At 35.2% G+C, this 18,906-nt stretch overlaps 1 protein-coding gene across 3 annotated transcripts in view; it reads right to left on the reverse strand.

Annotated features, from left to right (window-relative positions):
* Nucleotides 1-18,906, reverse strand: part of LOC128988661 (tudor domain-containing protein 7-like) — a 166,482-nt gene that overhangs the window by 115,531 nt on the left and 32,045 nt on the right. The window contains exons 5-9 of one of the 3 annotated variants that reach the window (XM_054410161.1): nt 12,058-12,183; nt 7,813-8,364; nt 5,255-5,296; nt 2,882-2,992; nt 2,021-2,092 (exon numbers count right to left, since the gene is read on the reverse strand). In XM_054410161.1, the coding sequence (XP_054266136.1) occupies nt 2,021-2,092; nt 2,882-2,992; nt 5,255-5,296; nt 7,813-8,364; nt 12,058-12,183 (903 nt within the window). The remainder of the gene's footprint in view (nt 1-2,020; nt 2,093-2,881; nt 2,993-5,254; nt 5,297-7,812; nt 8,365-12,057; nt 12,184-18,906) is intronic. The other 2 variants (XM_054410162.1, XM_054410163.1) reach the window with 2 other exon arrangements.

Raw genomic sequence — 18,906 nt, forward strand, 5'->3', positions numbered from 1 at the left:
CTTTTATGATTAACGCAATATTTCTCCATTTAGGCGGACATAAAATGTCACATGTTGCAGACTTTCATTTTAAAGCTTAAAATGAGGAGAAGTTTTATATTCTATTTGACAGTTTTTTCTGTGACTTGTAAACAACTTTGCTTAAGCAAGTTGTGGCTCCCTTTTATTTATATTTCCAAATTTGTTATTTAAGTCAAATTTACAATATTTTAAAAGGATTTTGCCGTAACAAACTATACGTTTTCTGATAGGAAATTGATTGCAGAATCTAAAATTGCCATTGACAATATCATTATGTTGACTAAAAGTTGAGAAAAATTAGAGTGTATTAACTGCAATGTCACAAGATTTGGAAAAATAAATGGCTGTTCTGTTGCTGGAAGTAGCACTGAGACATTACTATCCAAAATATGTATTTTTATTGCAATTTGGGTTTATTATAATGCCCTAAAATCATTGACACTGGCTACCAAACCTGTATATATGTTTTTCTTTAATGTTTAATATGTTTTAGATGATTTTCAAAATAAATTATAATATAACCTGACAGTTGTACTGAATCTTAGGCCCCTCGCCCACTATACGATTTCGGTCGTACGACACTGTGTCAGAACGACAACATTTCAACAGTGAGCCATTGGATCTTATGAGAGCTCGCCCACTGTACGATAATCTCATGACTACGATAAACTGTCGTGAAGCAGTCGTCCACTGCCACTGTGATACTCGACTGTCGTACGACTGTCTAACTCGCAGTGGCGTGTATGATCAAATGGGCGCTCGCCCACTATACAATTTTTATCGACTTTCGCTAATTTAAGTTTTGTCATTTAAAATGGGGTTTTCGTCTTTTGAAATAGTTTTTGCATAATTTTGATCATGCATATATTTTTACAATTAATTACTTGTTTATTATAATGTTTGATGTATCGCTTAATTTTTGTCTTTTTCAGCCAACATTTTACGTGATTTTGATCTTGTCTGTATTCCTGACAGTTCGTTCATATTTTTTCTTCATACTATTTTAATGCACTGCATTACTTATAAGTAAACATTTAAAAAAAATATAAAACAATGCGACTTTTATCATTCCGTAATTTTTGTATAACAATTGTTATTAATTATGTTGTGTTAAATAGTTTGTCTAAAATACCTAAGTATTACTTTTTGCAGATTATATGTTTAAACAAATAGTATTAATATTTAAAAACAATACAAAACATGTTCGAACATACACACCTTTGACTAAAACCTACGAAAGTAATATAACAAACATCAGTTAACTTAAAAACTTGTTAAATGGCACGGACTCATATAATTTTAAAATGTCTTTAAATAGGAACATTAACTTAACATTAACCTACATTAACTTAAGAAATAATCTAAACATAAAAAAATTATTACTTTTTTAATGATGTAGCCCCACACTGACCACTTCCAACAAAATGTATCAAATATATAATGTAATCTTACTAACCTCTACGTAATAGCTATCTTTAGAAGTGATGCAGTTCCTCAGGTTAGTATTTTGGTAAGCAATTGTAGCTTTTATTTTCTGGTGTAATTCATCAAAGTACGCAGCAGACATTCTGAAGTAGTTGAAAAACTTGTTATCATCACGCCGAAGGTCATCAAAAAGAGTTTAAAATGATCCTGTGTGTTCCCTACTTTAATTAATAGGGTGAATCCAATACTTCCGCATAATCCTACGACGCTTAATTCTACGCCATAGCAGCCACATAGCAACAACACGTAACGGATCCATTGTTTGACAAAAAAACATTGTTAAGATATTGCGCAACACACTCACTCCGCCATGGCTACCGAGCAACTGGTCATTTATCCGATAAAGTGTCGTATAGTGGGCGAGGACCACACATACGATAAGAATATCGTACGACACAGTGTCGTACGACCGAAATCGTATAGTGGGTGAGAGGCCTTAAGGCTTTGTCAATAATACATCTGTATTTTAAGAGCAAATAAAAAGATTTAGTATTATTATTAATTATTCACTTACCTCTCCATTTGTAGCAGAATGGAGCAAGAAGTTTGAGGATGAATTTAAATGCTGCTTCTTTGCCTTTTCAGCCTAAAAATTAACATATTTTTAGTATAAAGTAGCCATAGAAATAATTGACATTAGGATCAAGCATTTACAAAGTTTCAGCACTCGGGTTCCTGTTGTGGTGAAGAGAGATTGTTACTTTTGACAGAGAATACCATGGGTTCTCTGATTGGAATTTTCTAAATTCCAATGTTGTAGAACAGTATTTTTGGCAGCCAATATTGAGCTGTATTATTGAGTAGCTGTCTTAAAATTAAAAATATTATTATATTAAAATATTAAAGAATGCAATTTTAACAAGTTTTGTAAAATTTCAAATTGGTCCAATCTGAATCTCTCAGACTGAGCCACGTACTATAATATACCATAGTATGCATTACTGAATACTAGTATTGAATACTATCTTTTAGCAGTTTTATAAGATTATGAGTTGCATTCAAGTTATGGATGACCCAGAACTTAAAGCTGAGCATTGAGAACTCCAGCTATTTAATTTGTTTTACCTTAGAAGATTATAACACATGAATAATGAAAACAAAATCTACCAAGCATCATCAACTTTGTCCATTAGTTTTTTTTTATTTTTTTTTTTTTTATTATTTATTATTGTTTTTTTTTAGATTGGCTTTAAATGATTGGCTTTAAATTATAGGCTTTAATTTGAGCTGTTGATTGTTAGAATCAGTTAAGCTTAAGATACTGTATTACTCAATCAAAAATCATAAATTTAATTAATTCTCAGATATTATATTTATTTAACGCTGCGGAGCAGCATGGGTACTATAGTATTTCTTAAGTTTGAAAAATACTAACCTCTTTTTTTGCCAGGCCAGCACTGACGAGCTGACCAGGGCCAAGAGGCGAGATGATTCGAGAGTTGGCAGCACTGCTTGGCTGGCCGAGGAATACACTTGAGTCAAAATTCTGCAATTGAACCAAACAGTTTGCAACACACTTCAAACAAAGTTAATAATACTTTTTCCATATACTATGGTATAGAGTGGGACCACAAAAATTAGCAATCACATAATATGTGGATATAATATACAGACTGATCAATTAAAGAGAAATCTTTAAGATGAATTGAAATACACAAGTTAATGATTAAAACCTAATAATGATTGCTCTTTTGTTACTAAGAAGCACTTTTTATTGGAAAACCTAAAAATATCGTATTGTTTATTTATCTCTTCTTAGTAACCCAATTAAATAAAGTTATTTAAAACATCTGTCAGCTGATAGATCTGTCAGCCCACTACAGCTCAATGTAATTTGTTGTGCTCATCGATCTCTATTATTACAACTGGATCGCGCACTGTACTGCTCAGAGATACACACGTATCGGTCCGCCGCTTCCTCCACCACGTAGTGTTGTTACTGTCTCTCTCTTACTCATTACGTCTTATGGCGATTCCGCGTTTGCGCTCACAAAATACGCTATATCTCTGTTCATAGTGGCTCGATTGTCAATTTGTTTACACAGTTAGTTGTAATCTGCATGAAATTGCGGAGATTATGGTATATGTTTTATATTAAAATAACTCTTTTTTAGGTTATATTAATTCTTAAATCTACTAAATACGGTTTGTTATTGCCACTTTTTAAATTAATTATAAAACTGTTATCAATGCTAATGATTAATTAATTTAATTTAGCATACACACTCATGTTTTTAAAGTGTAATCTTATGGTTTTTATGCATTTAACGTGTAGGAGAGGACCCATGCTGATCCGCAGCTTTAAAATAAATATATTATCCAAGAAAATCAAATTTATGATTTTTGATTGAGTAATACAGTATCTTGAGCTTAACTGATTCAAACGATCAATAAATCAAATTAAAGCCTATACGTTACTGATTATTTTGAGTCAAAAACATATAAAAATCATGAACAATACTGGAGCTATTGATTTTTAATCATAGAAATGTAGCGTGTCACCGTCCCTAAATCAAGTGTCATATTTAGTTGTTTTTTGCTTTTGTATTTAGGTGGCAATAACAAACCGTATTTAGTAGATTTAAGAATTAATATAATCTAAAAAAAAGAGTTATTTTAATTTAAACATATACCATAATCTCCGCAATTTCATGCAGATTACAACTGTGTAAACAAATCGACAATCAAGCCACTATGAACAGAGATATAGCGTATTTTGTGAGCGCAAACGCGGAAACGCCATAAGACGTAATGAGTAAGAGAGAGACAGTAACAACACTACGTGGTGGGGGAAGCGGCGAGCGGTCGGACCGAAAACATAGCACACAGCGCGCGATCCAGCTGTAGTAATAATAGAGATCAATGGTTGTGCTTAGGTCATGCATGTCAATTGAGCTTATGGCGTGATTGCTGCATACATTAATTGATGATTGCATAAATCCAATGATATGTTATGCCAACTAAAACTGATACATGTAGGCCTACATTGAGCAATTTTATAATTAGTTAAGAAATTTGAAACACTTAAAAATTTTTATTTATTAACTGGGCAAAATATGATGAAAACTAATGACTAAACAAACTAAATACGTTTAAACATAGACAAAAATAATTAAATATAGACTGTCAGCCGTGCTGCGGTTACGATAGGTTCTGGAGCATACCGCTAGAAACGCCGTGTATTTACATAGCGTGTATGCCGTAACTACATGGTGCTTCCAGCGGTGTGTGCCAGAACCTATGGTAACCGCAGCACAGCTGACAGTCTATATTTAATTATTTTTGTCTATGGTTTAAACTAAATGGTGTAGCCTAAACTAATCACATTTTACAAACACTTACAAACATAATACCCCAATGATACAAATACATGTAACATTAGTTGTAATGCACAATGCTGTTTTCTCAAGATACTTTTTAAATTACTATTTTTGGTTTGAAAGATATTTTTTTAATGAAGGGAAGAAATTCATGAAACTAATGCAATGGTTAATGCAAGGTGTACTAATCTCTAAAACAACAGCCATCAAGCATGAATATATTAAGTTTTACATTCAATACAAACTAATGGACTAAAATAAAGTGATTTAGTCCAAAGAGGAAGTGAATAACTAATTAACTACCTATAGTAATTTATCAAAATGTTACTATCTCAATAACAGCCAAAAAACAAACTGCAGAACAATTCAAATAAGCAAAATACAGTAATCAGGCTACATTCAGGCTACCTTATTAATCACTAATATACCTGACAACTTCCACAATTTTCTAACCAAATTAGTTGAGAGGCCTGCCACAAAAATATTATTTTATAGTAACTGTTAATTGCAACAAGAGTAAACAATTAATTTTACCAATTAAAATTTAAAAAATTACCAAAATTATTAATAAAATAAAATTGTGAGATAACAATATTTTAATCTGTTATACTACTATTACTTTGTATAAATAAAGTTTTAACTATAAAAAGTGCATTTAGGTTAATTATCTACTACTGTATGTTTAAAAAAGATGAATCAATCATATTAATTGTATGTTCACGGAACACTCAGGCGTGCTTTAAAATCAAAACTAGATCTATATTCTCAGCTAATTTATAGCTAAACCGACCAACCTATAAAATTAAAAAAAAATAATGATAAAATTTGGTTTATTGGCTCTAACTTTCTCACAGACAAAACTAACCTGACCAAAAAATAAAAAAAGTAGCAGGCGACTAACTTTTTAGTGTCGCTCATGTAATCTTAACCCAACCTCTCGTTTAGTTTAATTGTTTGTATAAATTTGTGAACTAAATATTATATACTTTTGTTTATACCATAGGCTTGTCCATAATATGTTTTTCATTATTCCAAAATATTAAAATTTGGTATGCATTACAAGTGATGCTTCTGGTGGTATTAATGAGCCGCAGCGAATTAAATTTTGTGACAGTAGCGCACAGTGTCTCAGTAGAATGCGCCTATGAGTGGTGGGGGAACGGCTTCATCTCCGGTAATGTATTGGGCATAGGGATTGCCAGTCTATATTATTCTTTGGTCACTGATACCACCAGACATGGTGTGGTGCAATAATTACTTAAGATATTTAAGATAGAATGATATGATAGAAACTGTCAAGAGTTATTTATTTAGTGAATAGGTTAAAAACTGTTGTTTCTGAGAAATATATCCGAGTAGCCTATTTTGCATTTTTTCAGTTAGTGTTAAGCTATGGTCTGATTCTCTGGGGTAACGGTAGTAATATAAGTGATGTTTTGTTACTTCAGAAAAAGGCACTTAGAATAGTAACCAAATCAGCTCTCAAAGCCCATTGTAGACCTTTGTTTATAAAAACTAGGATATTGACTGTCATTAACCTGTACATATATGTGTGTTTACTTGATGTTAAACTAAAATTAGGAGACTTGGCTGTTAGAAAAGATTTCCATTCTCATTACACTAGATCTAACTCTCTACTTGAAATTCCGTCCCATAGACTAAGTAAATGTGCCAGTAACCATTCAATCATGAGCTTAAAGTTATTCAATGTATTTCACTCTGAGTCAAGAGCGTTGCCTGAGTTGGTTTTTAAAGATAGGCTATACAACTGGCTTGTTGAACATCCTTTTTATGTGATTAAAGAGTTTTTTTTTAAGTAAAAGTTGTTAAGTTTTGATGTTTTAATAGTTTATCTAGTATATTCTCCACCCAGCCTACAGCCTTCTTTTTACTTTTAAACTTTTAAATTTTTACCTGTTATTGTCTGTGATATTAGCTTATTAATCTAGTCTGACTGGGTTACTGTGTAACCCTATTTTACCATGTGTGAATATGACTATTGCAAGATTGTTTTGCGTAAGGACAATAAAGGATTTCTGAAAGCAGGATTTGTTGAATATCTACATTTTAATTCCTTCCATTTGTCGAATATTCAAATATAGAATCTCTATTCAGCTACGCCCACCGTTTTTCTGCATTCGTTCAAGGCAGCAGAGTAACATATTATCAGAGTAGGATAGGAATTAACCTTACTTCTAGAAAATATTTATGTACTAGCTGTTGTACCCGTGCTTTGCAACGGGAAGAGGATACGAAATAGAAAATTTGTTATCATAGCAATTCTACTATTTTTCGCAGCTTTTTGTTGCGAGTTGGTTCAAATTAGATGTTATCATAAATGCAAAAACTAATATTACTGCACCCTGTTTGTAAACCTTATAACTTTAATGCTATTTAATATCATAGAACCAACTTGAGTAGTTGAAACAGCTGACGAAATTCTTTTATTCCTTTTAAATATAATTACCGTACTCATAAGGTTAACATGGGAAACTCCAGAGCCACTGGGGCGGAGCCCGAAAGGACTTTTAAGATAAGAATGCGTCTATATGTTAATCGGGAATGTGAGCTATTATCACACCAAATTTCAGCCCGATCCGACCAGTATTTTTCACGTTTACTTGTCACAAACATACATACATCCATACATCCAAACTTTGTCATTTATAATATTAGTAGGATATGTTGTTCCAGAGGTGTTTGAAATTAATTAAGAAATTTGTTTAGACTAAATCTAGCTGATGTTTCTGCAATTGCAAGAGGTAATAACAGGTGCATTGCTGCAATCGCTGAAGATAATTATGCATATGCATAATCGTAGAATATGATTATGACATTACGGTGATTCTGGTGTAAACAGTTTGTTTTTTAAGTCAATTATTAGTTTTAGAATCAGAATACATTAAGAGTCATTACTATGGATACAAAAGTATGTTTAATCTATGTTTTTAAATAGTACTATGTAAAAAGGGAACAGTTAATTTACCTGAAGTAGTTGAGTCATCAACAACTTTGCAAGAGTTGCATATCCAGCTTGCGTAATGTGGCCATCGGCATTTGTTTTATTTTTTGGGTCAATACATGTAAAAAATTCAATTTTGTCAAATTCTTGAAGGCTGAGAACAAATAGGTCGCCTGAATTATTTGCAACTTCTTTTGACAAACACTCGTTGAATGAGTTTGCTCTTTCCAGTAGAAACTGGTTCTGATATGCACAAATGCAAATAGGCAGGTGAACCAAAATGAGTCTGATCCCAGGATACTGCTCTCTCAACACATAAATTAGAGCCTTATAGTCTTTCATTATCTCTTTAATTTTTTCTGTAGTTGTAAAAACGTCAGTGTCTCCAACCATCACCAATAATGGCACTTTGGCATCAAAACATGGACTTCGTTCCAGTACCCTTGTTCCTACATTTTTAATTGTCAATTCAGGGCATTCAAAGAAAAGAGAAAACTTTATTTTAGATGAGAGTCCATGCATATAGGCTACTATCTGTTTGTGGTTTAATGTACTAAGACATTGTATTTCAAACACCTGAAATGAAAAAAAAATACAAAGTCTATAACAGATAAACTACTTAAATTGTTTATATCACTAAATGTTATTCATTGAAGACAAAAACACATATTTAATAGCAGAAAACAAGCTAGTTCAAAAATGGATTAAGTTCATGACTACTGAACATAATATGATTGATTACCTATCTATCCTACACTATGCCTATATTTCATGTCATTTGTATTTTCAAAATTAGGTTGAAGGTAATAGTATTCGATCGGACAGGCTAAAATGAACAACCAGATGTTTGATCTCCAAGATGTATGATGAGCAATATGCTCAGGTCGTTTACCTCAGTAGAGTCTCACTATTCCAAACTAACAAGGAAAACGTCTGCAAAGATGTGCAATCACAAAATTTTCCACGATCAAGGGTAAAGTTTAGAGTTTTGATCCTGATCGAAGGAGATGGTGATAATGTCGCTTTGACCGCAGAAGATGATAATGATTTAAGACCTCGGATAATGTTCTCGTTTCTACCGTGACTGCAGAAGACGTTCTTGATTTCATGTTAGCTTTGTATCAACATCTTGAAAAACTATATTAATTTCATAACTTTAGTTTGGAATAGACAGATTTTTGCAATAGCAGGTTCTGGAAAAGCGGGACTCTACTGTATTTAAAACTAATTTACGCCGACTTTAAATATTTACAGATTTAAAATTTGTCATTGTTCATTGTTGAAACTGTTTGAGTTTTAAAGTTTTGATGTGTTATGTATGAGCCAATCAATTAGTTGCGCAAGAAGCAATAGTAGTTCTTTAACTGCACAATATCTGATGACGTCACCATAAGACACAAGGGCTGTTTTCAGGTGATCATCACAATGTTTGCCAAGTTATTACAGTCAGCCATGTTCTCTGAATGGAGAATACCTTTCTGTTTCTGACACCCCCAACAAAATAGTATTATGTACTCTAGAATCAGTCTCAACCAAATTTTGTTTAGGAGATTTTATTTTCCAATTAAGTAAAAGAGCAGGGATTGTCGGCTGAATTTTATTATGAGAGCCAAAGAAAAATTGTGTACTTGACAAAAACTGAGGTAAAAACAAGTATCAAAACAATGAATTGAATTATATTGTTGCAACTGTAAAGAAAGTTAGGCTTGTGTTGTAAGAGATGTCAAGGACATGTTGTTATTGAAATAATAAAACACAGACCTAAGCTAATTCTTGAGGCCCGTTTTGACAGAAGCGTCTGGTGCGTCTATCGCTCAGCGATGATCGCTCCTCCTCAATCGCTGCCCACCGCTTTGCATTGTTTCAGGTTAGTTTATTTTGCCAGAAGCGTCCATCGCCACAGCCGCCAGCGTCTATAACTGAGCCGCTAGCGTAACTGGAGCAGATGGAGACGCAGTCGCTAGCGATTATTAGATAAAGAAACACTTGTTTTGATGTCGACTTATTTATTTATTTTTTTAAGTTGTGTTATACTTAGTTAACAAACTACTAAAAATTCCAAAAAGTGACATTTCAAAATATTAGCCACCCTAAATTTATAATTCTACCCTCATGTTATTCTTATGGGGAATAACATTGAATGTTACCGACTTTGGAATCTTCATCTAAACCGTTTAGAAAGTACCTAGAGACTTGAAATTTGAAGAGGACGGAACCTAAATTATCCAGAAAATTTCCAAAAGTCCCATTTTCAAATTTCAACCCCACCAAAAATCCAAAATGGCGGACATCTAAAACGATAAGACATGTTTTATTTAACGACTATAACTCAAAAACGGTAAGAACTAGCAAAGATTTGAAACGTTTTTAATGTTCAGGAATTAAGTTTTATACAAAATCCTCTTTGGCGTTTTCTGAAAATCACACATCTTCAACCCTGAAAAACGCCTACTTTAAAAAAGTGGTAATATTTTTTTTTATATTTAATTGTTTTCACTTCATTTTCCTGCCTAAGTATTTTTTTCAAATATCTTTAATGCTTTGTATTCTCCTTAGTTTACTTTAAATCTTAGTCATTACATGTTTTATTGTAAATTTACTCCTTGACCCCCAAAGTTCAAGTCAAAATAAGTCAAAATTTAAAATATTTTACCACTTTTACAATGTTACAACAGAGTCATTACCTATTCTATGGGCACAACGGAAAGAAACTACCGTTTACTGTATTAGAGCTAACACTAATGTATCAATATGAAAGGGACTATATAAAAATACCCCTCCGAAATCGCTTTCCTCCCTTTTATTGATCATATAGCCACCACAAGTGCATCTGTCTTTAAATCACGTTTACCCACTTAGCTGGATTCGCTGGAGATCTGCAATTTGGTACAATTGTAAGTCTTCCACCCTTTACTAAAAATTACATTTTACAATAATAACCCGCCCCAGAAATATCGAATTCCCCCCCCCCCCCCATGTTATTCTTATAGTAAATATCCTCAAAAGTTGCCGACTTTGGTGTTGTAAATATGCGAATCTAAACTGTTTAGAAACAAGCTAGAGACCATACAATAGTGTACGTCATCTTAAATCAGCCATAAAATTTACAAAAGTCCCATTTATAGCTTTTAAACCCCCCCCAAATCCAACATGCCAGACATCTGAAAACGACATAACACGTTTTTTTAACCAAGTAAAGAGGGAACAAAGATTTGAAGGAATATTTATGGTCAAGAATAACACTTTTCATCAAATCTGTTTGGGTGTTCCGAAAAAATTTTTTTAAACCGTTTTAAAAAACGTAACTCAGCAAACAAATACCTTACTATTTACTTTTTACAGCTCATTTCAGAGACAGCACTTCTTTCGCCACCAAAGTTAACCTCTCACTGATTCAATAATCGCAAGGAACAGACGCTTCTGGCAAAATAGCCCCGAGCGATAGTCTCACCAGACGATTCTGGCAAAACGGACCTCTAAGATCAAGTTCCAAAATAAATTAAGATTACAAAATTAATAAAAAGGAAAGGAGCAAGAAAAAAAAGGAATTTAATTGTTATGTTATGTGGGATTTGTTAAAAAGGCTGAATCATCTACATTTTCTTATCCACATTATGGTTTAAGTACAAGCAATTGGTTAAACCATCATGTCACTCAGTCTACAAATGTTGTTTGAATTCATTGTTAAGCTCCTGGAGCTGTAGATATTATTGTAAGAATAAATTACCTACGTCAAATAGGCCTAGCTCAATACTGGATGGTGAATTTCAGTCAGAACATGTTTTGGTTTTGACACGTTGTGTCATCATCAGATGAGTACTTTTACTAGTGGAGTGTTGTATTCCACCAGATGGGTTTGTGATTTTTCAATAAATTGTTAATTTATTGAAATTTAAACACAAAAACGACACGACACATAAACATTTAAAACATGTATAACTTAACGAGACATTGCAGGCCTGCTTGGACAAACATACAGTCGCGCCGCGGGTCGGGGACAGATTCAGGAGAAGCGGGTCTACTGACACATCACTATTATCTACCATGTAGAGCTAGGCTTTACATTCAATTAGTATTCCTAAACAAATTATAAAGACAACCTTCACCCTACAGTTAATACAGTGCTGACATTATATAGCAGTTAAATTAAATTAAATTTTAAAGCTAAAAATACAACCTTCACACTAAAACAAGGTTACAGAAAACCAAACACACAAGAGACTATCTTACATAGCAAGCACAGTAAAATTAAGAGATTCCGTCCAATACCTGGGGATCTACAGTGCTAGGAGGGGGTTCAATTGTAGCGGGGGGTTCTGGTGTGACAGGTTTTGGTTTCGATTTTTGAAATCTTGGAGGAACTTCCTTCTCCTTTTGCTTGTGAGTCACCTCCACCTGAAATAAGTTAAAACTAGTAATGTGTCAAAACCGAAATCTCAAGAGATTCAATCGGCAAGATTGGTTATTTGGAAATTTTATCATCAGTCATAATATAGACTAAGCAACACAAGTGGGCTTCTAATCCCATTGTAAATTTTGAAGCTTGTTTTTCATGTCTAGTTCATGTACGTCGATACGGATCGTTAGTGTAGACAGCATTTTGTTTCTATTATTTTATGGTTATTTTTAGGGATGGGTCGATTCCATCTTCGATTCTCGATTCCACCGGTTCTTGGCTTAGAATCGGAACCGGGAATCGATTGCCTAAAGTCGATTCCGATTCCTTCGATTCCAGGTGGTAATTTTTCCACCGACTAGTACATTAGCTTATTCATTTATTCATTTATTCATGTAAATTGTCACAAATTACACCATATACAGAGGAGTTTCCTCAATGGTAGATGACATGTCAAAAATATGATACAAAAATGTTAAAAACTAAATTAATGTAACTTAAACATAATGAGAAAACAAACTCTCCACATGAACCATTTTACAAACCACTATTACTATATAAAATGAAATCCTCTACTGAATAAAACATATGGCTCTTTAGATAGTTAACAAGTTTTCTTTTAAATGCTTTGGCAGAAGATTCATTGCGAATATGAGAAGGTAGTTTATTAAATAATCGGCTGCCTGTATAGAATGGTGTCTTTTCAAAAGCTGCTGTTCGATGTATCGGCAAAGAAAGATTACAATTACGTGTAGGATAGTTATGTGTAGATTTTAAAAGAGTGAATTTGTGAAAATTTTCTTTAACAAATAGAAGGGTATGTAGAATGAAAATGCAAGGTAAAGGCAGAATATCTAGTTTCCTGAAAATTGGTTTGGATGATGCAGTATAGGGGGAATTTGTCATAGCACGGACAATGCTTTTCTGAATCTTAAATATTGCTGGAGAAGACTGTGAGTTGCCCCAAAATATCACTCCATATGTTAAGTTTGAATAGATATATGCATAGTAAACCATTTTCAAAATGTTTATCTCCAGGATTTTTATATATATAAATATATGGATAATTATATGGATAATATATGGATAGTGCTTATATGGATTATTGTGTAATAAAGTTTATAGTAAGTTTGTATGTATTTATTCCCTGATTCATCCTCTTTAACTGTAAGAAAATGTTGATTAAGAAACATTTCACATTCAACACCTCATTCCCCACTGTCATACTTGTCGTCAATAAGCGGACGAAAGAATGAGGCGAGACACGACGGTCGATGACACGACACGGGTGCGGCAGCTCAAATGAGTCGAATCCGAGTCTTGAATCCTAAGAAAAGATTTGGATTCGAGATTCGATTAACGAGATTCAAGAATTGCTGACAGAATACGCCGACCCTCCGCCACCCGCCACCTCTATCCATCTATAATAATTTGCAGCAGCACAGCGACAGCAGTAGCAGTGTCAATCTACGCATAGCTGGAACAAAGCCAAACTCTGTCTCAAAACTTAAGGTCATGGCTTGAATTACGCGTCTTAGTTTAATATTAATTGTATTTCAATAGGGACAGGCCGATAACAGAATTTCTCGATTCGATACCAGTTCTGTACAGTTCTGTACCAGACGTCCGTGGGAGATGTCCAAGATTTTGCCGCTATCGCGCATGACGACCATGACGTTTCTGTGACAGCGTGAGGCGATGATAATGTCTAAACGTCCACGAGAGATGTCCATGATTTTGCCGTGATCGCACATGACGACGATGACGTTTCTGTGACCGCGGGAGGCAATGATTATGTCTAAACGGCCACGGAAGATTTCCATGATTTTGCCGCGATCACGCATGACAACGATGAAATTTCCTTTGACCCCGGGAGGCGATGGTGTCTTCTTAACGTCCGCGAGAGATCTTCATGATTTTGCTGTGATCGCACATGATGAGGATGACGTTTCCGTGACCGCATAACGTCCGCGGGAGATGATATAGACATAGACATAGACATATTTAATTTTCACATAACATTCTATACATGTGTTGTTACATACAGAATAGGTGCATTGTCAGAGTTAAAATTATCAGAATATAAAAAATAAAATAGTAATTAGGAAGATAATGTAAATTAACAAAATTGAATGATAAAACTATTCTAAACTAAAGGGGCATTGTGAAAATCTGCAATTAAATAAAAGGCTTTGTCAATTAAGTGTTCACCTATTTTATCTTTAAAATAATTTTCATTTAACAATTAATTTATAGTTTGCAGGCAGCACATGATATTCATGATTTTGCCACCATCGCACATGACGACGATGACGTTTCTGTGACAGCGTGAGGCAATGATAATGTCTAAACGTCCGCGCGAGATATCAATGATTTTGCCGCCATTGCACGTGACGATGATGACATTTCCGTGACCATGGGAGTGTATAAGGATGTTTACACGGACGCGGGAGATAACACAATTTTTACTGTGACAACAATAATGTCTACAAGACCGCAGGAGATGTTCATGATTTTGTCGCTACCGCGCATGACGACGATGACGTTTCTGTGACCGCAAGGCGATGATAATGTCTAAACATCCTCAGGAGATTTCCATGATTTTGCCGCGATCGCTTAAGACGACGATGTCGTTTCCATGACTGTGGGAATGTATAAGGATGTTTACACGGCCGTGGGAGATGATCATGATTTTGCCGCTACCGCCAAAGACTATGATGACGTTTCCGTGACCGCTGGAGTGGATGATGATGTCTACACGGCCGCGGGAGATAATCAGAATTTGGCCTCGATCATGGAAGACCTCACCTGTAACGTGCCTATTTTGAGGGGGGTCAAACTAGCCTACTCCTAGGTCTAGCCTATCCCTAGGCATAGCCTACCAGCCCTAACTAAGGTTATAGGTTAGAAGGCTAACCTTAGTTATAACATCACTAGTAACTATAGGCATGATACACTGTTGTGTTTGGTAATAAATAAGTGTAGAACGAGAGTTATTAATACTGTATGAGCGTGGCATAAACCTTATACAGTGTTTTATAGCTTATTGACTCACCAGCGATGTGTTTCGCAAGCTAGGGCTCAACCCGGCTTGGTACTTTGAAGAAACTTTCTACACTTAGTAAACCCGCAGATCATGGCCTTAAGCCAATAATCTGTCTCAAAGACGTGAGGAAATGCGGAGTGAATAATATAAACCGACAACTGGAAGTTAAAACTCATTGTGGTGTGAAACAAACACAACATAACCTACAGTCAAAAACAACAAAAAGCTCGAGCGACTGACGATTTAGCGGCTGCAGACGACGGCGGCCGGCTAGCTTTTTTTCGGGTTAGCAAACAGCAAGCAAACGTTCCGGATCAGCTGAGCCCCCTACTTTGCTAGAGAGGGGAGCGAGAGGGATGAACCGAGGAGCCCTCAGACGGCAAGCAGGAAAGTTAGTTCCTCACCAGCTACGATAGTGATCACGCAAGAGCTCTTACCGTGCTAGAGTACCGAGTTCGTAATAGTTCATTGTGTGACGCATAGCGGCACGCTATATTTTTGATAGTGTGTGCAGTTCGCGAAGCCGGGCTGCATGTTCATCTCGTTGCCTGCCGCGACTGCATCAATGCTCTATCCCCACCTTTCCTAGTCTTGTCCTCTTTCTTCGAAAACCGGCATCTGGACAGAGAACCTCTCGGAAAAGTTCCACGACTTGTCTTCGATGTTTGGGATAAGTTATAACATTTAATATGTAGAAATTAAGTAGGGAAAATGTCTGGCTAAGTCAGGTAACTAGCGGGGAGCCCTTCTGGCTCACCCGACTATGGAAATGTAGGAATTGACAACTTAGCCGGTTGGTGGCACTCTGCCACCAACCGTTCGAAACATGAATACTAATCCACATGTTCCCAGAATGTAACTTAATAGTTTAAATCAATTCATACTTATTTCTCATTCAGTATTCAATTACATATCACTCATTTGCTCATCAATAATTAGTAAGTAATTACCCAAGTTCAGTTCATAGTGGAAGGATAGGTTTATATTTAAATAGTTAGTTCCATTAGTTCAAATCAAAGCTGGCTAGGCAAGTGTTCTGATCTGGGTAAAAGGTCTCCGTCCCTCTGGTCCCCAGCAATCTTCCTAATTGTATTGGTAGCAGATTCAGCACGCTGAAATTAAGTTTGGTCCAGACACACCTTTTCCTAACCTATTAGCATTACCCTGTTTATTCCCTCCTGATTACCCGAATTTCCCTCCTCCATCCCATACCTTAACCCCGCGCCCCCTCAGCAAACGGCCCCCCGCTACATATGGTAGCAGGCTTTGGCCTAGATCAGGGTACTTAACCTAGGCAATTTCAGTTTCATTTTTAGGTAAAAGAAGTTAAGTGTACATTCTGGGGATATTTTTTTTTCTCCTGGCAAAAAGTAAAGTGCATTTTTCCCTGACTTAACCGACACGGATAGGTAGGCTAGTGGTTAAGCTGTTTTTGGTTAGTAAATTGGTAGGGAAGTGTAAATTGGTTAGGCTAGGTTGACCAACCAGGATTAGTGTGACATAGGTAGGGCTGTGTGTGTTTTGTCTGTTTTTATGTTACAGGAGATCTTACCACCTTTCGAGCCTAGGCAGTGGACAGTGGATTTAGTGAACAAGTGTTGTGAATTTCGATTTTAAAGTTAAGCCTAGCAAGAGGCATTAGCTGGTCTGTAATATTTAGTGGGTGTAAGGTACAAGGTAGGGTATTAAAATGACCTACAGCCCAATTTTGTTAAATTAAAGTGGTACTTTGCCCAACACAAGGTGTTTTTGTTTGCTTAATGACCGGATTATTTTAAATTAAAATCAGCACCTTGTGAACCAGTGTAGAGTCAGTGTTATATGTGTTCTATGCCCTATTAAATAAATCATTTTTCATGCAATAGCCTATTTGTCACCAATTTGTTCTAGTGTAATTTACTGTTGTTATTTGTCACCTGTGCCTTATTTATTCTTGTCAAATGTATTGTGTCATATGAATTGTCTTTATTACTTATTTTGTCACACTATTGGTCATCCCTAGTAAGCCTTAGTTAGTCATTTTTGTCCAAATTTTCAGTAGAGCAAATCTGTTGGGAAAAATTACTAGGCTAGGCCTACTTTACCTTTTACAGTAGACAGTTTTTTGGTTATTAAAATTTGTTAATGATTAGTAGGCTAGTTTTTTAAGTTCTGCAATAGTAGTTTAGGTTACCAGGAACCTTATGGTTACCATTTCATTTATCTGGTTTGTTTTTATTATTGCCAGAACTCAGTTTTTGTCTGGGCGGACACTCGAATTAGGCCGGAATCCACGCCATTTACAGTAAGCGCTGTCAAGTAGAGCCAACAGCAATATCTGGTTTTCTGGTAGCAATACAATAATTTTAGTTAGTGTGTGTACTCATAACAATTTGGTTACCCATTTTAGCTGGAAATTCGAGACATAGCCTACGACAAATATATTTTACTTCGAAGCAAGGAAATTAGATATTTGAATGCAATTTGCAATTTCATTAGGGAAAAATTTTTGTTTTGTGTCCAATACAACATTTTGAGTAGAGTTTTGAATTGTGTGTAGGCCTACATTTAGGAGGGTTTTGTGCCAGTTATGTACACTTGTATTTTGTTAAGTGGGTTTTTTTTAAGCAATCGCCTTTGTTAGTTCGACGAATCTACACTTCTATTCGTAGTCGGTTGAGCAGTTTTGGGTTTCACCGAGTTGCAATTAGGTTAGGTGAATTTAAGAATTGGTCATGAACCAAGAAAAATCTTCGTTAAATATTCAGGTAATCGGTGACTCTTATGCCACTCGATTTTACAATTTTTGTCAAACCAATCGTCACTCAACTGGAAGATTACAACCAATCTTAGTCAAGGGCATTTCTGGAGCAAGAATATCCTAACTCAAGAGTTTTGTTAAGTTAAATAGTACTGCGATACAGCCACACATGCCACTGTTGTTTTTCTTAGGTAATAATGATTTTTTGGCAAATGTTGGAATTACAGTTTTTAAGAACTCCTTTTTGTCTTTTCTGAGATTATTACGTCGGAATTATCCTGGGATGGTAGTTGTGTTTACGACGTTACCGCATTATCCAAGGATAAGGAATTCTTTTTCAGCAATCAACCGTCTGCATCAAATAAACAAAATTTTGCTGACTTTACGTTCAGAGTTTACTAGGGTAATAGACATCCCCGACGAATTGAATCACATGCAATATTTTCATGCCTATTATGGAAGGTCAATGCGTCGTGATGACATTCATTTAAATAGCGACGCATTTGCGACATTGATCCCATCAATAGAAAACTCTCTTTCTCCAACTCTCACGCAAGAATGATTGATCCCTCATTGCAAGCACTTGCAATTTGTCACAAACAAAAAAAAACTTTAGTGTGCTCCAGAGAATTACCTAGCTGCGATTGAGTCATAGGCTAATTTTTTTTTTGGCTTAGTTTTTTTTTTTGCGAGTCCTCATTTCTTGTGTCGGTAGCGTTGCCTGGGGTTCCCCCTTGTTCAATTTTGAATTTCGAGTGAAAAAGTGAAGGGGTAACTGTAGGCGGTAGGTGTTTAGTGTTAAGAGAAATATTTATTTGTTTTGTTAAGCTTCGTTGTTGTTTAGGCGACATGCCTTCTAGAATATATTCTCCCGAGGAGTTGCCAACAGGCACTTCCTGGGTATCCACTCTCAATGCGCAGGATGAGACAAATCAA

Source organism: Macrosteles quadrilineatus, unplaced genomic scaffold (genome assembly GCF_028750875.1).
Source record: "Macrosteles quadrilineatus isolate MER2022 unplaced genomic scaffold, UCM_ALF_1.0 Scaffold_3__2_contigs__length_128488019, whole genome shotgun sequence".
NCBI classification, from domain to species: domain Eukaryota; kingdom Metazoa; phylum Arthropoda; class Insecta; order Hemiptera; family Cicadellidae; genus Macrosteles; species Macrosteles quadrilineatus.